At 45.4% G+C, this 27,288-nt stretch overlaps 1 protein-coding gene across 1 annotated transcript in view; it reads left to right on the forward strand.

The window, feature by feature from the left end:
• WSCD2 (WSC domain containing 2) overlaps positions 1 to 27,288 on the forward strand; it is a 138,855-nt gene that overhangs the window by 98,216 nt on the left and 13,351 nt on the right. Inside the window, exons 5-8 of the mRNA XM_038372702.2 lie at positions 5,172 to 5,293; positions 9,570 to 9,744; positions 15,854 to 16,018; positions 25,176 to 25,376. Coding sequence (XP_038228630.1) covers positions 5,172 to 5,293; positions 9,570 to 9,744; positions 15,854 to 16,018; positions 25,176 to 25,376 — 663 coding nt within the window. The remainder of the gene's footprint in view (positions 1 to 5,171; positions 5,294 to 9,569; positions 9,745 to 15,853; positions 16,019 to 25,175; positions 25,377 to 27,288) is intronic.

Here is a 27,288-nt window from a genome sequence, read left to right on the forward strand (position 1 = left end):
TGCTACTGTGCCAGCCACCGAGGTAGCTGAGCACTTCAGAACAATTGGAAGCACAGGCTCTGAGGGGGATTTCTATGCCTGTTAAGGTGCAGTTCCTCGCCCCATCACTTGGCGGTGCCGGTGGCCTGTGTTAAATCATAACCTGGCTGGCACACTGATTGTTTGCTCTAGTAGTCAGTCAAGGTATCTAGTCTTTCAGTCTTCCCACGTTGCCTGATTGCTTAATCCATCTGTTGTGTCCTGCCTGATACTTCTCTCTGGGGCAGGGCCTGCCTTCTTGATTTGTTTGGCACAATGGAACCCTGATGCTTTGACTGGGGCTTGGAGGCACCTAGCATAATAACCATCAATAGGAAGAGCGGGATTTGCAATTTGCAAGTGACACTGCATTGAAACTATTGGAGACTTTCATTCTGATTCCATATGTAATACAAACTTTGTACACCTGGGTGCTGCACATCTTTAGAATCCAGACACAGTATGGAATTAGCTGATTATGAGAGTAGCCGATAGTCACTAAAAGAACTAGCTGATTGGTCCACCGGAAGTTAGACCCTTTCAATTCATTGAGCTTACCTCTGGCCCCAGGTAGCCAGTAACAGCTTGCTGATCGATGCCCTCTTTCCCCATCGACCATCTCTAATGGAGCAGAAATGTACTTGATTACTCAAGGGATGTCCATTTTTTAATATTACAAAGGATTCATTCTGCCACGGTTTTGTTGATGAGGACTAGTTATTACAGGGATTTCCCAAGGTGGTAGGTTTTATATAAGAACATAAGAACAGCCATACTAGGTCAGACCAAAGGTCCATCTAGCCCAGTATCCTGTCTTCTGACAGTGGCCAATGCCAGGTGCCCCAGAGGGAGTGAACAGAACAGAACAGGTAATCAATCACCAAGTGAAACATCCCCTCTCTCCCATTCCCAGCTTCTGACAAACAGAGGCTAGGGACACCATCCCTGTCCATCCTGGCTAATAGCCATTGATGGACCTATCCTCCATGAATCTAGCTAGTTCTTTTTTGAACCCTGTTATAGTCTTGGCCTTCACTCTGATAAGGAGTTCCACAGGTTGACTGATAGCGGCCTCAGATCTAGACTAGAGGCCATGCCTGTTTTATAATTAGCTAGTCACTTTACATCTAAAGGAATGCATCTGCTGTCTTTGGCCCAACTATCTAATAATGTAACTCAGTAAATGTATATGTCTTGCTTGTTTTCAGGGGTGTCACAGTGTATGGTTGGAGTACTTGTGGCACCTTAAAGACTAACAAATTTATTTGAGCATAAGCTTTCGTGAGCTACAGCTCACTTCATCAGATGCATTCAGTGAGCTGTAGCTCACGAAAGCTTATGCTCAGATAAATTTGTTAGTCGCTAAGGTGCCACAAGTACTCCTTTTCTTTTTGTGAATACAGACTAACACGGCTGCTACTCTGAAATCTGGGTGTATGGTAGGTCCTTCAGTGCCCTCTGGAGGAGACCCTCTTGTGATACTCCCCCATCGCAGTGACTTCCCTAGAGGAAGGTCATGCTGAGCCCAGAAAAAGAGTTGTGATAGTTTGGGGTTAAATCCCAGCTTCCTACCTACATCTGTGTTAGGCAGGTACAGTCGAGCTTGGATTGTGCCTTAAAACGAGGCAGTAGAAACAAATGATCAGAAACCAAGCCTGAAGGTTCTGGAGGTGCAATGGCTGCTTGGTTTTTCTTATATTGTTTGTTGGGTGTTAACAGGCTTTTAAAGGGATGCCATCAACTTGAAACTCATATTTTCTATGTGGGTATAGCTATCCCCTGGTGATCAGTGATGGTGGCAATTTTACACTTGAAGCTGGGCCTAAGTAATCTAGTGACTTGACCAAAGTTGCACAGTAAATCAGTGGCAGATGCTGGACTTGAAACCCAGGAGTCCTGCCTTCCAGTTCACTGCTGCTCTAAACACCAGACTTTGTCCAAAATACAGACTCCTTCCTTGAGGGAAATTTCCCCATTTCAGGAAAGTAATTCACTGGTGCATGTTCTAAGTACAAGGTGACTTTAGCAGATCACTTTTGCTGCCAGGAAAACCCATAACCTCCCTTCAAGATAATAAAGACCCACTTTGCATAAACAGAGCCAGGGTTGTGAATGGAAGGGGTGTACCCTTATTAAGTGATTTGGACAGGCGGATTAACTGTAACACAGCCAAAGGAGAGGGAAAGAAGAGAGAGACAGAAAGGCAGAGGCATCTGTGAATGCAGAGTGTTTCTTTAATGAGTCAGAAATGGGTTTTTGTGAATCTTGCCTGTAATTTCAGATTCATTGTATTCAGCCTCCCTTCATCTTTAAGCCCCTAGACTTGTGGGGCTCATTAGCAAGTACTTAAATGTCAAAGGGAGAGAGAAAGACTCTATCCAGTCAGGAGAATGATCATTTACAGTGATACTTGGTTGTGTCTAAGATCTCCGGCAGGAACGGTTTGGGGTTTTTGCCAGGCTGTCCCACAGGAAAGCCAGAAGAAATCAAATTAGAAAAATGCAAATGAACACTCACAAATTGTTCATGGCACTGGCATTGCTCTGAGAAGACCAGAAGGGAGTGGAGTACTCCAATTGGTGCTTTGCTGCCAAAATACTCTGGGAAGCTAACCCTCTTTGCGCAAAGCCATTGTTGATACACACCTATGGCATGGTTCCATTAAAAAGTCAGTTTTAATCAACAGTTACCCCATTGTCATGTGACGTAGGCAGCCATGTACCTGGGATGACTTCGTTTTCTGTGTACTGCTTCTTTATATTTCCAAAACATCAGCCATTTTGTTCTCAGAGTTGCTGCAGCCTGTTACCATGAGGCTCATGCACCGTGCTCACTCTGTTTCTCTTGTTTATTTTTATTCACTCACTGAATTTTTCCTTAATCTAAACTAGCAGCCACTTTAGTTGGAAGTAAAAGTGTATGAATAATGGATTTTTTGCATGGTATAGTGGAGGTGTTGAGAGCCATTGTACCAAACTGTAACCCTGGTATATGATGGAAACCACTTCAAGCCAGGAGGTCTGCCACACCCCCAGCATGTCTACGTCCACCCCCTATAATTTTTTGGTTTACTGGCAATTCAAAAACAGGGGAAAAAATCACTTCGGGTCAAACCAAAATTGCATTTTTAAATTTTTTTTTGGCAAATTAAAAAGTTGGGGAAAAGTTCAATTACAGTTGAATGAAATGTTTCATATCAGATTTGAACATGTGAAGATGTTTTTGAATTTATTAAACTAAACAAAGGAAATCTCTAAACAAAAAGTCACTTCAAATTGAAACAGCAGAACGTTTAATTTTGAAAATGTTGAAATGAAATGTTATGCTGTTTCCAGATTTTATTTTTGTAGGTTTTTTTTTCCTGATTGAAACAATTCAGCAAAACTGACATGAATTCACAAAATGTTCAGTGGCACCGAACCTGCGTTTCAGGTTGAAAAAAGTTTTGGTCAACAAATTTCACCCAGCTCAGCTTTGAAGCTGGTTGGTTGGTTTTTGTGTGTGGAAATTCATAACATACAATATCGGAGACACCAGGGTCATTTTCTTTGCCACGTATAAGTCCATACTGGGGTATGTAACTACCGCACTGTGGTCACTGTGGGCAAATGTTGACTTTTTAGGGATGACCATTGCGATGTTTGTTCTAAAAACGCATCAGAATAAACAGAACGCTCAGACAGCAGAACACTTAGCAGCAGAACACCCTGACCTTTCATACAGGACGCTACAAAATGCCTGAGGAGAGGGATAGCTCAGTGGTTTGAGCATTGGCCTGCTAAACCCAGGGTTCTGAGTTCAATCCTTGAGGGGGCCATTTAGGATCTGGGGCAAAAAATTGGGGATGGGTTCTGCTTTGAGCAGGGGGTTGGACTAGATGACCTCCTGAGGTCCCTTCCAACCGTGAGATTCTATGATTCACTCTTCCCGTCTGCCCCACCATTGGCAGTCACGGGTCATCTATGGCTTCAAGCAAATCAGGCCGGAGACTTTCCAAGATACACTCTGCCTTCGTGAAATGATGGAGATCAGACACAAAGTGCCAGGCTAATGTATAACTGTATGCCAGTGGGTGCACTCACACCATAACCACAGTGCACAACATCTCAGAGCTCAGGAGACAGGTCTTCCTCCTCCAGAATGGCATTCCAGTTGACATCCTTTCTAGGCTGGCTGGAAAAAAGCACAGAGTAGCTGAGTGAGGGGGGAAATTGGTGTCTGGAAGCAATGATCCTTAATCAGGCTGCTCAATACTCTCCTTGTATAGCAAGAGAAAAAAGAAACAAGCTGCATAGAACAGAGGATAAGGAATTAAACAGCAAAGAAAGTCTATGGGGAGACAGATTCTCATTGAGTTTGTGCTGCTGTTTGTTTTCCAGATAACCTCTCAGAATAAACATGAGGCATTTGTAGTTCAACTGGTGCATTTTTATTCAAGGCAGCAAAGAGTATTTTTCTGGGTAATGTTCTAGGTGCTTTCTCAGAGTACAGCTAATGGTATTCAGTTAGAACTGGCTCCCCTACTGTACCAGAGGCTTATTTAACTTAAAATTGTAGTGAAAGTTGGATCGTTTCCTGAGAATAAGGGGAAGGGACCTTGATAAATCTGTGGTAGTGAAGAGACGAGATTGCTCAAGGGGTTGGAGCTTTTCACCATGAATTCAAACCCTGATGAGGTCGATGGTAGCCAGCCCTGTTACCAGCCAGTCCACATTGGTCTGTTAGAGATATGTAGGTGGTTGCAGACTCATTCATACTGGCCCTCTCTTCATGGAACTAGCCCAAGGTACTAGGGAACTGCATGGAACCGGCATGTGTGGCAAGGATCTATAACCTATCTCTCATGCCTTTGTGTGGAGGAGGATTTGGAGTGGAGGCTTTTTGCATCAGTCAGGAAGGTTTGTTCAGTTGGGAGTGTCAGATTACTTGTTGCTGAGGCTAGCGTTTGCAGCCAGAAGTAAGGATTGGGTTTGGGTGGATTGATTGCCCAGGTTTTGTGGTGGGATGGGTGGTGGAAGGTGGAGAAGACCATGAAAGGCTCTCAGAGAGTCTCGTCTCTCGTCTCTTGGCACTACAAACATTATTGCCAGTGAACCAGACTTTCCGTCTTCCACGTCACATGGACTTTTACTAACCAGCTCTCTCTATTCCAGATGGCAGTGCGATATTCCGCGGATGCTTCCACTGGCCGGACAACGTCTCCTTAGCTTTGCCTGTGACTGGGGTGATGCTGAACATGTCTGTGGACAAGTGTGTGGACTTCTGCACTGAAAAGGTAGGTAGGAGAAGCGAATGGGGCTGTAAGCGAAGGACCTGGCACACACCTCCAGTTTGTAATGACATAAATCAGTAATAACCCCACTAGAGCCAAGGAAGTGACTGGTGAAACATGGGTGCAAGTGGGGAAGGATCAAGCTAAGAGTCCTTCCAGAGCTCTGCATTTGCTTCAGAATAGTCATGTTAAAAATCATACTCAATACATTCTAATCCAATTTAATGGAATAATTGCTTGTGTCCAAACTACAAGAGGTGAAATTTACAGCTTGTATCTTTGCCATACAAAAAGTAGGTTCTAAGGCAATGCTGAGGATCACTAAATTTCTCCTTTCGCTTAATGTGTAACCTGCCAGGATTTGACTCCACTGTTTCTAAACAACAAGTAACTGCTTCCCGTTTTAAAATGGTGGGACAGATTCTTAGCTGCTGTGGTGGCCATCACTCCACTGAAGTGAATGCAGCCAGGCTGATTCACACCAGCTGAGGGTCTTGGTTGGGGTCAGCTCCTACCCATGTTCTTGAGGTTGCTGGGCAAGTTTCTTTTCACTGGACTCGAGAGGTGAATAGGAAAAGTGTGTATTCCCAACCTTGGAATTTGTGTCCCAAGGGGAAGAGAGCAGAGAAAACAATGATCCTGGAGGACCATGCAGGAGGCTGAGGTGTGAAGTAGAGAGGACGGAGGATTGGGGCCAGAGAAATTGTGGGAAGGGGGAGGAGAAAGTGCATGGGCAAGCGAAAGAAGATCTAGAAGAAAGAAAAGGGCTCTTGAAGAAATAATGGGGCCTTGGGAAAGAGACCCAAAGAATGGAGGATGGGGCATAGGACTTTTAAGAGAACAAGTTGTAATTCTGCTTAACCTTGAGGGGGAATTTTGCCATGAATGGTCCCATAGTTTCATGAGATCACTGGAGGGTCACACAGCTTATTCTTCAGTCTTTGGCCCTTTTGCTGACACTGCCAACAAAGGCTGGGGTTGATAATCCTGGAGGCTCCATTGAACCTTTTGGAAGCAGGCTACCCAAGGGCCTTTAGGTGACCATGAGCCCACCATGACCCAAGAGCCATTAGGCATCATGAGTTTGATCACACTGGTAACCGGGGCCAGATTTCACCCTTGTTGGTTCTTATTTTATTCAAACCCAGTTGATTCATTCAAGTAAACGGGCTTGATGGTGGAGGGAGGATGTTCACCCAGAGTGCTACCGGGGGTGAGCTGGGGTCAACATTCTGTCTGGTGCTGCACCTCAGCCCTGCATGAAGGAGAGTTCCTTGATATCACCCTTGACAAACCCATCACTCACGACAATCAGCAGCTGAGTAAGAAGGGAAGGAATGGGGCTGGACAAAAGCTTGTTTTCTTTCTCTTAATGCCCCAAAAACATGGGCAAGGACAGCTCCTGCTTAGGCTGCTCCCTGCCATGCTGTCAAGGCTCTTTTCCAACCTGCGCAGACACAGTTCTGAGTTGTGAATTGCATGGTTCCTAGCTCCTGCATGGTGAATTGGTTGAACTTGCATCTTTGTGATAAGTTGCCACCTCCCAACTTTGCATCTTTGGGATAAGTTGGCACCTCCCATCTCTCCCAACTTTGCTCCTCTAGGGTGGAGAATCTACTTCTACTTCAGTGTAGCTCCCTTGGTATCAATGGCACTACCGCCATTTACATGAGTTGAGACTTGGCCCCTGGGGTGGGGGTCTCTCTGGCCCAAACTGCACACCAATCAAGTGTCTTGCTGAGTAGTGAAACATCTGGGTGGGAAAGCAGAAGCATTATGCCAGCCAGTTACAAGGTAAACTACCTATCTCGATGCTTTGATCCATATAGATGACTCCATAGGGTCTCCTCCATGCCAGACTTTAATGTTAACATGTGTTGTGAGAATTTTACCAGTGTTTAATCTATTGGGTTTGAATGTTAATTTTTAAAAAATGAAAGAAAGAAAACAAGCAAACAAACAAATTTACTGGCAGATCTCTGACCAGAAATAACAGATTAATGCTTCACCTCCAGCAGTAGACTGGTGGCCTAGAATCTGACCCCCAACATGGGAAAAAGGAGAATGTGTTAGAGGAAACTGCGGATTCCATACCATAGTAATGGGGGAAGGTAGTTTCCTTCCTGACCCCAACTCTGGTCACAGTTTATGTCCTGAAGAATGAGGATTGTTCATTTTTCTGATGGCTCATATAACTGCAGATGTTAATCACGTAAAGGTCAAACCGTCTGCAGCAGGGAGTTCCTCAGCAAACAATCCCTACAGATTACAAGTGTCACATAGGGCTACATCGCCACCCTCAAAACAGGAAGCTGTGCATGGGGACTTCCTTATAAAATGCTGTTATGAACCAATGAAACTCCATTGTCTGGCAATGACAGCGCTTCCTGGGACTTGGTTGCTATGAGCTCTGAGGATGCCCAAACGTATACTTAAATGGCTGTCCTCTATTGAGGTCCTCCCGTCCTGCATCTGCTGACACTGGAGGTCTCCCTGCTGTCACATTTCAGTGCCATAGACAGATGTAGCTCAAACAGATGCCTGGCAAACAGGACGCTAAGAAAGGGATTTGAAAACAATATATGTAGACTCAGCAGCTTTCCCTGGCTGTGTCTGCATCTCTACCCCAGTGAACATGCTCCCTCAGCCGCTCAACGGACCAGAGAGCCCCACTAAAAACCATTAGGTTCCCTGCACTCTGTCACATTGGATAAATATGAGAGCAGCGGCTCCACACTTCAGCCCTGCTTTGTTCTTGTTCCCCTGAGAGCTTGGCTCTCGGAGGTGTAAATAAAATCCTGAGCACTGAGCCCCTTGATTAACCCAGCATTGCCACAACCCTGGGTGTTAAATTGCCTGTCAGTCTCTGAATGTTCCCTCATAACTCTGCACTTTAAAATCCAAATGAGGTCACAGAAGATGCAGTCTGTGGGCTTTTAGTAACCTTACTCTGGGTGACAAACTCACAAATTACTGGAGCAGCATCAAGCCATGATTCTAAGAGGAGTATCATAGCTCCAGATATATTACACTCTGCACTAGCAAATAGCTCGGCAATTTCCAGCCCCGTGGTTTGGAATTCAGGGCCACAGCTGGGCGAGGAGGCGCTGGAAATGCTAGAACTCTGGTTGGGTTGGTTTTTGTCAAAGCCAAGCTGCTGTTGCTAGCTATGCAGCTTTGTGACGGAGTCACCAGGAGTAATAAACCCCTCGCCCCTGGCCCGGCTCGATTCCAGGCATGGTTACACGGCTGCAGAGCTAATGGCTGCAGTGGAGGTACTGCTGGTTTGCAGGGTGCCTCTGACAATGGAATCTGGCCCACAGAACACAATTCATTTACAAAGCACTCTGTGCCCTGAACCGAATTAGCCCTTGCTGTGTGGAGAGGGGTGTGTGCGAAGATAGCCAATGGGAGATGCCAAGGAGAGGGGTGTGTCTGAAGGCCCACCCAGAGGCACCAGCAAAGGTGCTTATGGAACTTTTAACATGGAAATGTAGATGCCTAGTGAGTTTAGGCACTTACAGGGTCAGATGTGGGGAGGGGGGTGGGGCGGGGGTTTGTACATTGCAGTGGTGCCAAACTCCTTTTGTGTATTTAGGCCTTAGTCTCTCTGTGCCCCATCTGTACAATGGGGACAATAGCAGGCTTTAAAGATTGTGAGGCGCTCTGGTGAAGGGGGGCCACCGAAGTACCATGGATAGATCGACAGCAGTCTGCCTATGCAGATCGCAGTGCAGAATCAGGGCCTAAGTGTAAACCTACGCCCCTGGGATTTAACCAGGAGCGGTCACTCTTGTAATTCACAGCACTTTTCCAGCTCCTGACCCAGAAAGGAATTGTGAGAGAGAGAGGGAAAAGCTTCTGTCACCCCAAAGACTTGTGAACTGGCCCCAAACACCAATGCTGTTATTCCTGTTTTGCTGGGCCGCGTGGTAGCTGAAGTGTAGCTGCAGTGTAGACAGACCCTTTGATAACCACTAAACTTGGGAAAACTAAAGGAAACACTTTCCCAGGCTACTGTGCTCAATCACGGACCCAGCGTTAAAAAGTAAGGGCCTGACCATGCTGCCCTTGCAGATGATGGGAGCTTCGCCCTGAATTCTGATGGCAGCAGAAATGGGCCCTGTGTCTGGGGCTGAGTTGGTGGCGATCAGGAAGCAGGTGGGCGCAGGTGGTAGGTGGCAGCTGGCAGGCAGGCAGCAATGGACTGCGCATCCCAGCCTCCTGGCCTGCTTCAGGTGGCTCCAGCTAAGCGGCTCTGTCCCTTGCTCCCCCCCAGGAATACCCGCTGGCAGCCCTGGGGGGGGTCTCCTGCCACTGCGGCTTCCCCACCACGCTCTTCACCCTCCACGAGCGCGAGGATGAGCAGCTGTGTGCCCAGAAGTGCAGCGGCGAGGAGTTTGAGAGCTGTGGGACCGCTGAATACTTCATCGTGTACCAGACGCAAGTGCAAGGTACTGGGTTCTTTGCTCCGGCGGCGTGTGTCTGCTGGGGAGGCAGCGCGAAAGGTTTCTAACTCTCCTTTTGCAGCAAGAGCAATGACGCCGGGAACCCCAGAGCGCAGCTGCTCACCTGGAGTTCAGCTAATACTGGATAGTTATTGCTACGTGCCTGTGGTGTCTTCTTCCCTGAAGAGGTCTGGAGAGCTGGTGGATCTCTCGATACTTCCCCTTTAACAGCTTTCGAGCAGAGCCAGGTGGCTGCCCGGAGCCACGCTATCTGGGCTCGACCTCCCTCCGCTGAGAATAGGGCCAGTCCCTCTCTGACTCACAAAGACTTTTGCTCAGTAGCTTTGGACTCCCCGCTGCCTAGCCAAATGCTGATCTTTGGTGGCCCCCTATTGCCCACCTCCCATTCATCAGTGCACCCTCTACTGGGGGTTGGGCTGATTGGACATGCAGTACGATGCATGTTCACAGCAGCCTTTGTTACAAGCCCTGGCAGGAATACTCTGCTATATATTGAGCATGTTCATTTCCTTTCAAAGTCAGCAAGGGGAATGTTTTGATTATAAGGCTTTGATGTGACCCCAGCAAAGGACAATGAGCACCATTAAATCAGAGGCAGAGCTTGGAGCGCTGCCGGGGACAGTGGTTCTCCAGCTATCTCAGTCTGCAGACCTCCCAGGATGGAAAAGTCACCCGATGGTGGCCACCTTTACTGAGACCCCAGGACTTGGTGAATTTACATTCAGCCCAGCAGATGGGCTCTATAGAACTAGACTAACCCCCCCTCACCCCCAACACCACCAAGTGCCCTGTGCTAGCCTCTTCTGGGGCTCTTGGGGGAATTGTGTGGGAGCAGACTCTACTTCCATTGTTTAATGGTCCTAATCTGGGCCACAGAGTGGAGCTGCCCTGAACATTACACTGACAGCTGGTTCCTCTGCCCCAGCTGTATTTCCTGTGTAGCTTTTCCTTTCTTTCTTACCTGGGCATAGGAGTAAGGGGTGGGAGGAAGGACACACTGATTGATCAGATGGTCACATGTCTCTGCTGCAGACTTCAGCTTTTCCACTCGTGTCCAAACTGGCCGTAGACTACGTGGAGCTCTGCGCGTTCTGTCACCCTGGATAAAAGAACCCGGGCTTCCAAATATCCATTCGGTGTTCATTAAAAATTACCATTTATTTCAATTTCCCAGGAAATAAATCCTCCTTTGAACATGCGACTTTAATTACTGCTTAGATCAGACACAGGAAATAACAGTTTGCCATCTGCCTTCAGCAGACTTTTCTTTCTTTTTTTTTTCCTTGTCACCGTCAATAAGTTACAGCCAGAATAACCAATCACTGGTTAATAATGGGTCTCTGATCTTCTGTCACAGAGCCCTTCAGACATCCCAATGCATCTGCTGTCCAATGCTGCCCTGGGGGAAGAGTGCAGGAGGCTGTGAAGGCTGCTTGAAAGCAAAATGTGATAAATCCAGTCTCCTTTCCAAAGAAGCACCCGGTGTCCCAACTAGGCTATTCATTTCCATTCGCTGCAGCATTTTCTTCTTGTTTGGGTGGTTCTGACTTTCATCACATGGGATCATGGCATATCGGTCCCTTCTGAATGCCTGTAGGCCCCGCGTGTGACAATGCTTTTCAGTTCTCTCACTAGCTAACCAAAAAGAATGTAGGGTTCAGCTTCATTCAGATTTGTGGGAGTAGCTGCTTTTTTCCTGCACCTAGTTGGAAGCCCGTGTCTGGTGATCATAGCAGAGGCTGAGCATTAGCATTTCTGGGTGCAGCTCCTGACACTGCCATTGACTTGCTGTGCGTGCCACTTAATCGCTTTGTGCCTCGGTTTCCCCATCCATAAAATGCCACTAACATTCCTCACAGGGGGTGATGAGGTTTTATTAATCTATCCATGCTTGTCAAGGGCTTTGAAATCCCTCTATGAGTACAAAACATTATTACCCTGTGAAAACGCGGCCTAAATGAAGGAGGAAAGCCCAGAGGTTTCATGTCTGAAGACATCAGTGCTTGAGAAATGTTACAGAAAAGTGCTTGGGGGATTACTGTCATAGAAAGAAATATCCTCAAACCTCCATAGACCATTTTGACTTTGCCAGCTTGCCCCATTGCAATGCAAAGTAGATACATTCATGAAATTGCTCAGCAGAAGACCGCAAGAATATGCTTGTCTTCTGGTGAGTGGGTGACAGATGTGCCTTTGTCTTCTGAGCTCTGTTAGCATTTCACAGAGGCAAGGCTGAGAGTAGATCCATACAAGTTACAACGCAGGCTAAAAGCCTGTGGGTCAAGGAAGGAGAAAAGGAAAAGCCAGTCCAGGAAATTAGAGGAAGGAATCCTAAACAGAAAACTCAAAGGCTTTTCATTAGAGGCAACTTCTCCCAGTCCCCATTCAAGGTCTCATAGACTCATAGACATTAAGGTCAGAAGGGACCATTATGATCATCTAGTCCGACCTCCTGCACAATGCAGGCCACCGAATCTCACCCACCCACTCCTGTGAAAAACCTCTCACCTATGTCTGAGCTATTGAAGTCCTCAAATCATGGTTTAAAGACTTCAAGGAGCAGAGAATCCTCCAGCAAGTGACCCCTGCCCCATGCTAGAGAGGAAGGCAAAAAAAACGCAGGGCCTCTTCCAATCTGCTCTGGAGGAAAATTCCTTCCCGACCCAGCTCCGTCAAGATTGTTCCAAAAAACGTTAAGTAAATAAAAATGAACCCTCTGCTCTGCATTCAAGGAGATTCTTTTTTTATCAATTTCATTAGGGCCCAAAGTAAGCAAAGGCTTCAAAGGACATCTGCAACACATTTTTTTGCTATAATGTGGTTACTTGTGTTCTGTACAAAAGCTCCTGTAGGGACTTTCTCAAGCAGTTTTAGCTTTTGCTAGAAAATAAAAAGGGTAGAAAGTCTCCTTTTAATAACATTTAGCATGGAGCTATCCAAGGAGCTCAGTGCACTCTGCAAACATTAATCATCCATTAAACTTCAGAGCTCCCTGGGAGGCAGGTAAGTCACATGCTCCCCATCCTACAGTCCAATAATCTGTAAAATTCTCTTTAGCCTTCACTCTTTGGACAAACATTCTTGCAATTCAGGTTCACTGGCAAGTTCATGGGATGGGAATGAGAAAGAGGCACCAGCCAGCCCAGGAGAATTGGCTTCAAAAGTCAAACAAGTATGCACAGGGATTTATTGTACAGTATTCCTCCAGTTCTCCTCTTCTCTGGGGTCATTTGAAAAATGCTTTTGCATTAATCAACATAAAAGAGCAGGATGCATTTATACATACCCGGCTTAGGAAATATAGATATATCTAGAAAAGGAGGACTTGTGGCACCTTAGAGAATAACAAATTTAGTCTCTAAGGTGCCACAAGTCCTCCTTTTCTTTTTGCAGATACAGACTAACACGGCTGCTACTCTGAAACATATATCTAGGTTATTCTACATAAGATTGACAACAGTCCTGGACATGCAATATTGGGCTGTCATCCCCAGCTCTGGAAGGTGATAAGCTGCATTCAGCACAGGGGATCAGTGTTGGGAAGCTAAAATGTTGATTCCACTTCAGCAGCTGAAAGCCTAATCGGTGGAAGCAGAGAATCTATTATTGGCACTTAAAAGCCACTCATCTGTCCATCTGCAGCATCCTGTAGGCAAACATTGCAGCTCCTCAATGCTGCCTTTCATGATCTAGTCATTGGAGGAGATGTTTGGCCAGGATAATGCTGTTCCTTTTATTTTATTTGGAGACTCTGGTAAGCGGAGGAGGGCATGGGATAGGAACAATAGCAATAACCCATCTCTTAGAGAAGCAACCAGGGAAAGGAACTTTTAGAACATGTTACCTCCAAAATGCCTGCAGGTTGAACTGCCAAATTCTGTGCGAGGTCAATGATGTCACCGTGAGAAAACAACTAACACAAAGGATCTAACTTAAACCCATTCCGCCTTGCACAGTGATCTCAAAGCAAAGCACCATTAAGTCTGGTCAGTACCAGGATGGGAGATCCACTTCTATAATGTTCAGTTCCTGAGCATTTTGTGATCCTGTCACCTATCTGAGTTGGCCAGCTGCTCTTCGAAAGCAGCAGAATTTTGAACTAGAGCAATTGCACCCAGTTAGAATATCTTAGTGGCTGGCACTTTTCAGTGTTTCTACAGTGAGTGAGGCTTTCCCCAGTGCAGCCATCTAATTGTGTACTGCTTCTGTCTGCTCCAGGAGACTACAGCAAGCTATATGGAGTTGACACATTTTCTTTATAGTACAGCCAGTGATGCATTGTTTTGCATCTTTAGCAATGAGGATGAAGAAAGGCACAAGTGGAATAAAACAGGAGAACCAGTGTGCTTCCAAACCGTGGGGAAATCCTCGGGGCGATTCTCTGTCCCTTGGAATATTCTGTTAATGTGTTCTCGAGGGACAACCCCCTAATAAAACCCAACCTCCCACTAAGCAAGGGGATACTGAGGGGCAGTGTCCGGGGAAAATTAAACTGGGACCGATTCTGAGGCTAAGGATGAAAGGTGGTGAGGATTGATCCCGTCTCTAACAATGTTTACTCCTGGAGCCCAGCCAACCCGTCTTCCAAGCTGCAAAATGGTATCCTAGAAGGGAACGACCTTGGGACCTGATGTGATTTTCCGTCTAAGGGCCAAGTCACCAGGCAGTAGAGAACAGCCATAATGAGAATGATTATTCCAAAGATAAGCTAGCACAGGGCATCTGCACACACAAACCCATAAATGTATACACTCAAGCATGCACACACATACACTGTGTGCACACACCCACAGTACCTACAGATTAGATATACATCCACCATTACACTCAGACTATCACACACACACATGTCCTTGAAGCAAAACCACCTTTGAAATGGATGTCCAACTCCACACCCAAAAAATTCACCTCAGATCCCCCATAGCTATAATGGGCCAAACCCAAGTCCCTGATCTAAACATCCCAGGGCCTTTGGGGCCAAAATTTGAACTGCAGCCCAGGTCTGCCTCTAGGACATATGAACTTTTATTAGTGCACATGGTGTCCTTTGCTATAGTCCATTTGCCTTCAGAAGGGGTCACTATATGATGGTGGAGCCGTGTAGCAGAAGAAAAAGCTTTGACAAATAAATGGGAGTGTCAAAGTGTGTCTGGCTTGTCCACAAACATTCTTGTGCTTTTTGGGGGTGGATCTGTGTGTCTTCCTGTTGACCATTCTTGCTTTAGATGACGGCTTTGAACTCTGTGGGGGATCCTTTGGGAAATGATCGTTTCCTTTCATGTTTGTACAGTGAAACCCGTCCAAGTGATACTCCCTGCAGGATCGGCCCGGAGATGGTTCTCCAATCCCTGCAATCCCCATCACCCTCCCCACATCCCAGCCCCCGCAAAGCATGTCAGGGATGGTCTGAAGGTTCCTCATTTCAAAGCAGCACAGCTGGGATCCAGCCAGCCATCACAGCTGCAGACTTGTGTTGTCAATGAAGGAGCAATAGCTGTAAAACATAAAGTAACAATAGCTGAAAACCACAGTTAATGGAAGGCCCTTGAGTAATGTAGTCACCTCTTCAAATACCAGCATATACAGCTGATTTTCCTTCTGTTTCCCCTTCTTGTCCTCACTGCCAGAGCTATGTGGTTCATATGCCCTGCTGCCAAAGTGGAACCTGAAACTGGCAAGAGAGTCACTGTATCACTGAAAAGGCCCCAGTGGACACAGGAACTGATGGAAAAGTGCTTAGTTTGGGATGCATCATACACAAACACGAGGCTGAGGAGGTAGCAGCAAAATAGCAGGAGTGTTTCTTGACACACTGAACACAGATACAGAAAATAATAATAAACCTTGAGATGGCCACAATGTAGGGGAGTTTGGATGGTACCTTTAGCCAAAAAAACAAGTCGAACGCTGCTTCAGCTCCTGGGGCAGGAAAAGAGACTCCCCCATGGTGGCCATTATGAACAATCACTGAATGACCATTTCCACATCTCTGTTAGTATGTCCCCTGAGATCCGAAAACCTCTCTTCCTCTTATCTCAGTGGTGGAATCTTATGTATTGCACCTTGACACATCTTCCATTTATTCTCTTTCTAGACAATCGTTGTATGGATAGAAGGTTTTTACCAGCTCGGTCCAAACAATTGATAGCTCTGGCAAGCTTTCCCGGGGCAGGCAACACTTGGGCGCGCCATCTCATCGAGCTAGCTACGGGTTTCTACACTGGGAGCTATTACTTCGATGGATCGCTCTACAACAAAGGTGAGGGGGCGGTTAGCCTTTAAAATGTGCTTGGTTAAGAAATAAGTAGAAATTAGGTTTTGGCTTAAGAATAGAGGAGAATGAGAAACTGAGTTTGTTAGTGTGAGCAAAAATTAAAAATAAAAGTTGGAGTCAGTCAGATGTGAAAACTGAAGTTAGCAAGGACAAGGGCTGTGGTTGGTTATAACTGGTTTTAGCAGGACATATATAGTATAAATGGTAAGTTGCATGCCTATTTGCTTAATAATCATTTTCCTCTTAATAAAATTTGATTCTATCGTTCAAAGTATCATCCAAGGTCCTCTACCAAATTAAATTGTTTCTAACTGACTTAGAGGCTCAAACCTGAAAACTAAGCTTGGTTTATTGCATTCTTAGCTTTAACAATTTAATGCAGATTGGAAACATTTAAAATGCAAGGTCACAGGTGTCACCAGCAGTTTTGCTATCACTATGACTTCGATGGCCTATCAACAGGGATCTCAGGAACTGGACAACTTTAAGGGTTTCAGAAGAAAGACAGCAGAAGAGATTTAAATAAAAAAATACACTACTGTGAGTAGGGAAGGAAATGTGCTTTATTAATGAGCAAAAGAACATAAAGGGTGTCACCGGCACTGAGTTTCCATTATGCTGGAGGGTGCTCGACTCCTGGCTCTGCCCCAGACCCCACCCGCTCCACCCCTTGCCTCCAGGCCCAGAGCACCCACGGAGTCAGCTCCTATGAACGGTGCACAGGCCAAATTCTCCTCCCTGCAATGAAAACTCATCGATAGATAGGTGGGTAGAATTCCATTTAATTTAATGTAACTACTCCTGATTTACCCCTTCTTCCCGAAACTGATGCATGTCAGGGATGGTCTAAGGCAGTGGTTCTCAATCAGGGGTACACGTACCCCTGGGGGTATGCAGAGGTCTGCATCAACACATCTAGAGATTTGCCTAGTTCTAAAACAGGCTACATAAAAAGCCCTAGCGAAGTCAGTACAATCTAAAATTTCATACAGACATTGACTTTATACAGCTCTATATACTATACACTGAAATGTAAGTACAATATTTATATTAGTTGATTTATTTTATAATTATATGGTAAAAATGAGAAAGTAAGCAATTTTTCAGTAATAGGATGCTGTGACACTTTTGTATTTTTATGTCTGATTTTGTAAGCAAGTAATTTTTGAGTGAGCTGGAACTTGGGGGTACGCAAGACAAATCAGATTCCTGAAAGGGATACAGTAGTCTGGAAAGGTTAAGAGCGACTGCTCTAAAGGTACCTCATTTCAAAGCAGCACAGCTGGGAACCAGCCAGCCATCACAGCCGCTGACTTGTGTTGTCAATGAAGAAGCAATAGCTGTAAAACAAAGTAACAGGGACCTGAAAACCACAGTTAATGGAAGGCCATTGAGTAATGTAGCCGCCTGCTCAAATACTAGCACATACAGCTGATTCTGTTTCCCCTTCTTGTCCTCATTGCTCTGAAACAGAGTTTTGAGTCTTTCAAGCCATCCCAATGTCTTGGTAGATTTGTTACTAGGGATTCACTTAGTGCATTTCAAATGGCCCAACACCCAGCAGTCCTTATTCAGGCAACACTTCACTTCCTTTGGCTCCAGTAGGAATTTTGCCTGAGGAAAGACTTCAGTCTTTGGGCCAAGTCTTGCCCCAGACTTGTGTGATCTCCAAGGTGTAGGAGAGGTTATGCATCACTCCTTTCTGTTCCTGCTATACAGTTCTATTTGCACGGTCCACCTAGCATCACCTCATCGGAAAAGGCCTGAGGGCTGGACTGTGCCATTTCCACGGAGCCCTGGGTGGGGCATGGTGCCATTTAGCTCAAATGAGGACAATCTGAATTCACCCCCCACATATCCACACACACCTTCCTGAGGGCCAGATTGTGGGCTGCCTTGCGTGACCTCCCAAGTGAATAAGGGGGTAACTCCCCGGCACCAGCTACTTGGATTGTGGGAAGCAGGAAGAACGGTCTCTGTGGGACCAATGGGGAGGAGGAGGTGGGAAGTGGGTGGAGAGTGTGTGGAGCCTTGGCTCCCTCCATCCCATTGTACCATAGATTCATAGATTCATAGATACTAAGGTCAGAAGGGACCATTCTGATCATCTAGTCCGACCTCCTGCACAGCACAGGCCATAGAATTTCACCCACCCACTCCTATGAAAAACCTCACCCATGTCTGAGCTATTGAAGTCCTTAAATCATGGTTTAAAGACTTCAAGGAGCAGAGAAGCCTCCCTCAAGTCAACCATGCCCCATGCTACAGAGGAAGGCGAAAAACCTCCAGGGCCTCTCCAATCTGCCCTGGAGGAAAATTCCTTCCTGACCCCAAATATGGCGATCAGCTAAACCCTGAGCATATGGGCAAGATTGACCAGCCAGATACTACAGAAAATTCTTTCCTGGGTAACTCAGATCCCATCCATCTAATATCCCATCTCAGGGGATTAGTCCTATTTACCCTGAATATTTAAAGATCAATTACTTACCAAAATCCCATTATCCCATCATACCATCTCCTCCATAAACTTATCGAGTAGAATCTTAAAGCCAGATAGATCTTTTGCCCCCACTGCTTCCCTTGGAAGGCTATTCCAAAACTTCACTCCTCTGATGGTTAGAAACCTTCGTCTAATTTCAAGTCTAAAGTTCCTGGTGGCCAGTTTATACCCATTTGTTCTTGTGTCCACATTGGTGCTGAGCTGAAATAATTCCTCTCCCTCTCCTGTATTTATCCCTCTGTTATATTTATAGCACATATTTGTAGCATACCAGCTACAGTTGCTACGCCAGCCTCCCAGGGGATGCATGCCACATCCGGTGTGGTCCTGGGAGTAGTGGGAATCTGGAAGATGGATTCTAAGCCACTCACATTGCCTGTTGCTTGGGGTTCGAGGCCATGCCATGACTGGGCCCTTGGACGGTACCTTCACTTTGGCGTGGAAAAATTCTATGTCATGTTTGTGTTGCAGCTGTCACTTGTGGTCCATGGTGGGGACTGAAACTTCCCATAAAAGGTCTTGGCTGGAGTGGCTCACAATTTGTCAAAAATTTTCAAATTCCACATTTTTGCACCAAAAAATGGATTTTTCATGGATTTGACAGTCTTCCTCCAGAGTGCACAAACTGCTAACCAAAAACATCACCCTTAGTGAGAAGGGCCAAAACAGAGCAATCTGGAGGTCACCCAATGGAACCTCCCTGTGGCTAGCAGGACCTCAGCCCACCACAATTGAACAGCATCAAGCTGAGTTGTCTCTCCTGGCCCGCTAACACCTCTTGAAAGAGACAGTAGCGGCACTGCACAATACACACCTAAGCCCATTCCATCTGGAGCCACCATGGGCAGGAATTTCTGAAGGGACATGTGGTTTTGAGCACCACTCTTCTGGTGGCCCAACTTGAGGCAGTTTAACAGGACCTGATTCTAAGAAAGTGCCGCGCGCTTGTCCTTTTTAGTGGCATTTAAGCATGTGCTTGAAGCTAAACACGTGCTTTATACATAGCTGCAAAGATTCCAAAGCCAGAAGGGACCACTGTGATCATGTAGTCTGACCTCCTGGATGACTCAGTCTGGAAACCTGCCCCACAATAATCTCTAGAGCAGATCTTTTAGGAAATAGCCCATCTTGATTTAAAAATTACCAGCGATGGAGAATCCCCCAGGATCCTTTATGTGCTCTGCAGAACAGACAGGAACATAAGCACATTCTTCAAATTAAACACGTGCTAAAGTTCTCTGCTGAATCTTGACTTTAAATTCTCTGGACCTTTGTAAAACAGGGAATAACGTTAAATTAAATTATTAAATTAAATTCTCTGGACTTCAGTTCCCCTTTGTAAAACAGGGAATAATGTTTGCATTTGAAATCCATCAACGAGCTCATGGATAATTTGCAAACAGAGAGAGGGGGTCAGTTCCTTTTGAATATCCTTCACACTGGATAATTTAACAAGCCCCATTAGTTCTCTTTCTGTTTCTTGTCTTGCTGGTAACTTGGGAAAGTGTGAAAAAGGCAAGTCATCTGAGAACAAGTTATCCACTCCCCTTCCCCATTGCAAAAAATGTTTTGGTTCAGACTGAAATGTGAGCGTGAAGTCATATCACTTGCTTTTTGTCAGGCTCAGCTCCCCCTGTTCCTACCACAAAACAGGCCATTCCACAAAAGCGCTCCCTCCTCCAAATAAGAGTATATCTGCTTTCGAAATGCAGTAAATCCCCTCACCCTATGTTGGGAGAGGCCAATCTCTCGGTTACAAATTAGACTGTTTCAGAGCAAATGTTATTGCTTAGGGCATGCAGGATGGCTTAACTGAAAAACGTTAGCCTGCCAGTCTGCTCGCTGCTGCTGGTTGACTCACAAAGCATGTTTCTCCTTGGGCGTAATGATTTTGCTTACGCATCTTTGGTTACTGTGTGAGATGGAGAAATTAATATTTTTACAGGGAAAGAGCTCTGCCTCTAAAGCCCCTAGAGGGACAATAGCAACACTGCCCCGATGATGTAAAAAATGATGGTATGACTTGGCTAGAACTATAAAGAGCTACAGGTGTGCTCAGCGCAGGGAAGGATTGAAACGGACGGAGCAATAGCTTATGGGATGAGCCATGGAACACAGTGAGTGCAACACACACAGTTTTCATGCACTTATGCAATTAGCTGTGGAACTTTTTGCCATAAGATATAATTGAGCCAAAGACATTAGTAGGATTCATTGAAGGCGTCGCCATTTATATGGCTAACAATAGTATCCAAAGTGAAATAATATGGTTATTTGTTACAAAAGAAGACTTGTGGAAGAGTTATAAACCCTCATGCTCCAGGGCATAAGACAACCTCTCATGGGGGTCAGGAAGAAACTTCTCTGTGAAAAGGTTATTTGGTCAGTTCCTTCTGCAGGATTTCTTGCACCTGCCTCTAAAGCAGGTATTGCTGGCCAGTGTGGCTAACAGGATACCAGACTTAATGGACCACTGCCCTGATCTAGTCTGGTAATTTTTATGTTCTAATGAAGCTCCAGAAGAAAATACATAAATTATTATTATTTATTCTTTGTATTACAGTAGTGCTGTAGGCAGGGTTCAGGGCCCCATTGCATGCATTTCCCAAACTTTACCCCTGCATGATCCCATTTTCAGATGTATTGCCTCCCAGACAGCATGGAGGATGCCATTTTAAAATGGCACCCTGCAGGCAGCATAATCTCATATGCACCGTATGTACTAGGTCACGTTGTGCTGAAGATGCCAGTTTGTTCCACAGAATGTGCTATTCTGAAGACACCATTTTGCTCTACAAACACCTACTAGAAAGACCCAGAGAGTTTGCAATCTAGATTAGTGCTCAAGAAATGGTCTTTCAATAGCATTCAGTCTTGTGATAAGAGGAATAATGATGATCAAATTTTATATTTATTTTCAATACCTTTATTTATAGATCCCATTTTCTTTTCTTTTCTTTTCTTTTCTTTTCTTTTCTTTTCTTTTCTTTTCTTTTCTTAACAAAATCTCAGACAAAATCTCTCCTCCTAATGCTGTCCATACCAGAGCTGGCCTTGCAGTGCAAATGGTTATCATAGATAGTCATTTGAATACATACATGAAATTTGATTTTGCTGTGTTTGCCACTGGAACTGGGTGAATAATTTTAAGAACTTTTTTGTTGTTGAGTAAAATAGTCAATGAATAAATCATTCCTTGAGTATGTGTGCAAATGGCTAATCATTGGAAATGTTGGTCAAACCTCCAGGGTTCTTTCATGTCCATGGAGATATCTGAAAGACTCACACCTAGTAAACTGCATGGCACTCAGTTTATGTGTTTCTGAAGGATGACCGACTAAGCTGACCATGTGGGGAATTGAACCTGTGACTCCAGGGGGTCTAGGCTCATGCCCAGAACTGGTCACTCCTAGGATTAGAAGAGACCATGTTTCCCTGGTAGGTTTTACCTTACCAGTCCTTGCTCAGATCAAGTCCCATACATTCCAAGATTCTCTACGATTTCAGTATCAAAATGCTGAGCTCAGTTTAATTCTATGGAACCCATCTGACATGTCTTTGCAATAGTTGTAGCTGATACAGCATGATAGAGTTTCCAGACACGTTCACTTATATCAACCAATGCCCATCCTCTCGTTCTCCTTTGCACAATGGTTCTTGAGTATGTTCGTTCATTAGAGCAATTTATTTAAACGTCTTTATCCCGCTGAGTTTAAAAAAAAAAGTACACACAACAAAATCTACGCACTAATGATCCAAACCATTTTGTTCTGCTGGCTAAAAATCAAACAGTATTTCATGTTTATTCTGGGCTTTCTACTCATCTGACTGGGCGAGAATGTATCCAAGCAACTTGTAGATTAGTGACCATGTAGCTATGTTGTACAGCATAACAGAGGAAAGCAAATTACACATCTATAATTGATGTAATACATCTACTTACACCCTGTGGCTCCCCCTGGCTTGAATCATCTGCTGACATGTTTTTTTTTCTGTTTATTTAGACATGATGTGTGTATTTTTCATTCAGCTAGGCCTGTGGGTCATGGAGACAAGGCTATTCGGCATGTTGAATGCAAGCTGGTTGGCTGCTCAGTTGGATTTGCAGCTGGTGAACTAAGAAAGTGAGGCCACAACCCTGTGTGCTCAGCAGCAAAATAATTAGAATTCAGAGAAGAGGGGAGAGGGAAACCTGTGTCTTCCCAAAATGAGTTTGTGGGTAGTTTTTGCTATTGTTATCTTAGCCCTAGGAGATGGCACAGGATGCAAAGCAAAGTGATTTCGGCAACCACACATTGGGCTGTTGCTTCTACTTCACAGGAACCCCCAAGCACTCCTGGTGCCCAGTCTGCCCTACCCAGGCTGTAGTTAGCACCAATTCTGCTGTGGACACCTGGCCAGCAGGAAGTGGACTGACTCTCTTCCCAAAGGCAGTATAATGACTTTTAATCACTCAGCCAGGACCAGGCTTACAATCTGGAGGTAGGGAGCCTATTCCCAATGCCCGGATACATCCGCTTCCTTCAAGTTTATTTAAGACAAATTATTCCTTGTAGGAGCTCTGCTGAGTCACCTTGGATCAGGGACAGATGCCAGGTGTTGGGTGAAAGCCCCAGCCAGACATCATACGGGCCGTGGGTAAAACTGAGGCTGGTGCAGAGAACCAGCACAACGCTTTTACACCACTTAACGCCCCCAAACTGGGCTAAAGGAAGTGATGTAGAGCCTCCTGTTGGCCTGCTGCACAGGGATGGAAATCAGCGCTGGAGTCCCCAGGGGTCATGTCACGATGGCCACCTCTAGGCTTGGCCAAACATGAGTTTAACCAGTCAGCCTGTGAGTGTGCCTTTCCTCTCCTCAGCATCCAGGGTTGAGATCTTCAGTCAGAGATATGGGGGAGTGGGGGGGAGTTATTACAAATCCCGCACTGCCCCTGGCTGAACACAAGTGGTGCCTCACTGGCTGTGCACAGGGGACGTGGTCGAGCTGGATTGTTGCTATATATAAACAAACCGCTTTAAAAGTCAGACGAGTGAAACCAATTTACAGACAACAGCAAAGGCCAGTAACATTAATGGACACTCTGAGCGCTCCCCTAACAGGCTGTCAAGTGTCATTTCTCACTTTACGAGCCGCCACCACCGAGTTACTGGGCGAGTGCAAACACCAGGGCCAGGAAGGTTATACTTTAAAAAAAATGCACTTGACCCTAAGATTCAGACCAGGGCTCAGGTATGTTGGTTAATGCTGTAAATAGCCCATGAAGGCTCATGAATGCCAACGTGTTTGCCACTGAGGTCTCAAGGAAAGCTGAGATTTGGGAAATTGGTCTGTTTGCAGACAGCTCTGCTGACAAGTGGTGAAATTCACTGCACCAGCACAAAGCCAGAGGCACTGGAGAATCCTTGGTACTGAAACATCCATTGCATACTGGTGCACAGGATTCAAAAACCTGGCTAAGTATCGCTATCTTCCTTTTATACATGAGGAAACTGAGAGGAAGCTATTTGCCTGAGTAGCCATGTGAGTCAGTGAATGAGCCAAGAAAAGAACCCAGGAATCCAGACTTGGAGCACTGTTGGGGACATGAAATCCAGACACACCCCGTCCTTGTTGACTGGAGTGGGGGAGGCTCCCAAAGTGCTGTTTTCCAGGGAGCCCTGGGAATGATGGTGCCCCTTCTTTAGATATGGCATTGACCAATGAGGAGGCTCCAGATCTCGCTGAGAGTTACTGCAGTTGTGGTGTGCATGGTTTAGCCCCAGGCAAGGCGAATTAGGGGGACAGTTCACCACCTCAGCTGGCTCTTTGCCTAGCATGCCTCCAACAACTGGCCTCAGCTAATCCAGACATGATCAGCATGTTCCCTCAAAGTCCCTGGGAATGCCCCGAGAACACGGCCACGGCCACTGCCACCCCATGCTTTTACGTCAGCAAGCTGTGGGACCCCAGCACTCACAGGCTGAGATCGATGTGGTGGAGCTGGGGACAGCCTCTGTCTTCCAAGACACCATGGTACCGCCATCGCTGCTGTCCTTAGAGATGCTTGGCACTTCTACAGCACCTCCCTCATGGGGATCTTCAAGGGCTTTGCAAGCATTGATAAACTAAATCTCACAGCGCCTTCTGTCTTCTAGTAAAATACAGGCATCATCATCCCATTTCACAGATGGGAGAGGCTCAGGCATGGAGAGAGAGGTCACACAATTTGCCCAACTCCAGAGAATCCACTGGAGTTACTCTTGATGTACATTGCTACAAGAGCTCAATCTGGCCCAAAGTAATTTAGCCAACCCAGGATTCCTGACTCCCCATCCCCTTCTGTAACCATTAGGCCCCACTCTCTGACAGTTGTCACTAGGACTGAAGCTGAGGTTGCATGCTGACCCACCAGATCATTGCACTGGGTAACCAGGTACTGTGCTAAGTAAAACATGAATTGCTCAGAATCCAAGCAAATAAATTATTTCCATCTGGAAAGAGGATGCAAATATATTTTAAACTGCCAGCTGCTTTCATCCAAATATATCTTGCAATCTGATTTCTCCCTGCTTGCTGTTTTCTTTTCTTTGGTCTTTTTTTTTAATTATTATTTTTGCATTTACTTATTCTCTTGTGTCTGTTTATTTTTCTGGAAAGGGTTCAAAGGTGAAAGGGATCACTGGCGAAGTGGAAGGACAATCTGCATCAAAACCCACGAAAGTGGCCAGAAAGAAATCGAGGCCTTTGATTCAGCCATACTGCTCATCCGGAACCCATACAAAGCCCTGATGGCTGAATTCAATCGGAAGTATGGCGGTCACATTGGATTCGCATCTCACGCACATTGGAAAGGCAAAGGTATGCAAGTTACCGTGATACTTTTTGCACCGGTGTCACTTGCTGGTTTGGGTTGGAGGGAAAAAACCCACCCATTCACAACAAGTCTCAGTGTTTTGTGTCAGCATTTTCAAAATGAAATGTGTTCATTGTTTGGATTGAAATGACTTTTTGTTCCGAAATGTCCTTCAAAGGTGCACAGTAACTTATATGCAGTCTAGGCAGGCTGAGTAGTGCATGCCACTGCCCTCTGCTAGCCGGAGGTATGAAGAAAAGACTGAGGCTAACATTCCCTGTGCTTCTTTGGCATGTGTTTTTCAGAGCTGTGCTACAGTACCGTTGACAGTTGTAACACCTGTGTACAGTACATGAGGGCAGAGGATATTACAGGGCTGCAAGGGAACTAATGAATGCATCCTTCTCATAGCTAGCAGTCTAATGTATAATAATAGTATTTGCCCTTACTTAGTACAGTGGCATAATCACCCCCCTCTTACAGATTTCTATACAGACCACTGAGGTGACCAGCCCACAGCAGGTGGTCAGCCTGTGACCGACCTGTGACTAGAATCCAGGAGTAGAGTTAAATGGAATTTTTTAGACAAAACTTTTTTTCAGTTAAAAATGCAGATTTGGGGACACAAAAACGCTTTCTGTATTTGTGCCAGTTTCAGATTGGTTTGGGTTGAGGAAAAGAAAAACAATATTCAAAAAGTCTTAAGATTTTGTTTCAACATTTTCAAAATGAAATATTTTGATTTTTTGGATTGAAACGACTTTTTGTTCTGAAATTTCCATCAAATTTCTTTTAATGCATTCATGCACATTTTAAAATAACGCTTGATGCAGTAATGAATCATTTCACTTCAGGATATCATTTGACCCACAATGATTTCTCTCTCTCTCTCTCTCTCTCTTTTTAACTTTTTGATTCACTGAAAATTTCAAAATTTATGTTCGGTTCAATTTTTTTCCTCATTTTTCGGAATTACCAGCAAACTGAAAAATCCACTATTCTCACAGGTCTCTCTCTCTCCCAGAGTTCTGATTTCCATTCCATGGCTTTTACACTAGATCAGAGGCCTTGTGCTCATACTTTGCACAGAGGGGAATTTCACCAAGAGAGCAAACTCATAAGGGGACTAGATATGGAGAAAGGAAATTCAGCCTTTAATATGGGCAAACATTCAAGGAAAAGATGTTTTGCCCAGCTTTGGTGCACAGAGTTTGGTTGGTTTGGCTGGTAGAGGCAGACGGAGAGGAGAGGCAGATGGAGAGGATGCTGGGATTGATTGTCCCTATCTTCTTTTAACTCATGGTACAATAGAGATAACACTCAGGGGCTGCAGCAGGCTTGGGACACGCAGCTTTTGCAGCTGGTTCTCAAACACCCATCAAAGCCATTTACTCCTCCATTTGGAACATTATCCCTTAAACAGTGGTGTTAGCAGAGGGTGACACCATCACTCCCATTGGACTATTCAATTCAGCCTTCCTATGTGCTGAGCTGAAACAGGAAACCTGTTACTCGGAGAATGCCCCTGCCAGGGCTGCCTTTCCTTGTGGTGTTAAACCAAAACAAGTAGCTCATTAAGGCAAAAGCACCTTCATCCAGGTACCATCCAGTGCTTGAACACAAGCCCAGCCTAACTTCAGCACTCTACTAACCCTGAAATGCTTGCAAGAGCCCATTGGGAGGCCTTGCTTTCCCAAATACACTCCGACATGGCCCTGAATTTCTGCTTGGTAGAATGAAGGAGAAATCCTCCGGGGTTTTCCCCTCTGAAGCCAGAGCTGCTCTCAGAAAGGGGCCTGGCCTCCCAGCAGAAATCACTGTTATCAGGATGATGCCATAAAATACCTGGCCATGACACGTGGCTATTAATCCTCTTCCAATTTGATAATCTTTCCCTCTGAGTGACTGGACATTCCA

The sequence above is a fragment of the Dermochelys coriacea genome, chromosome 15, assembly GCF_009764565.3.
Source record: "Dermochelys coriacea isolate rDerCor1 chromosome 15, rDerCor1.pri.v4, whole genome shotgun sequence".
In the NCBI taxonomy this organism is placed as follows: domain Eukaryota; kingdom Metazoa; phylum Chordata; order Testudines; family Dermochelyidae; genus Dermochelys; species Dermochelys coriacea.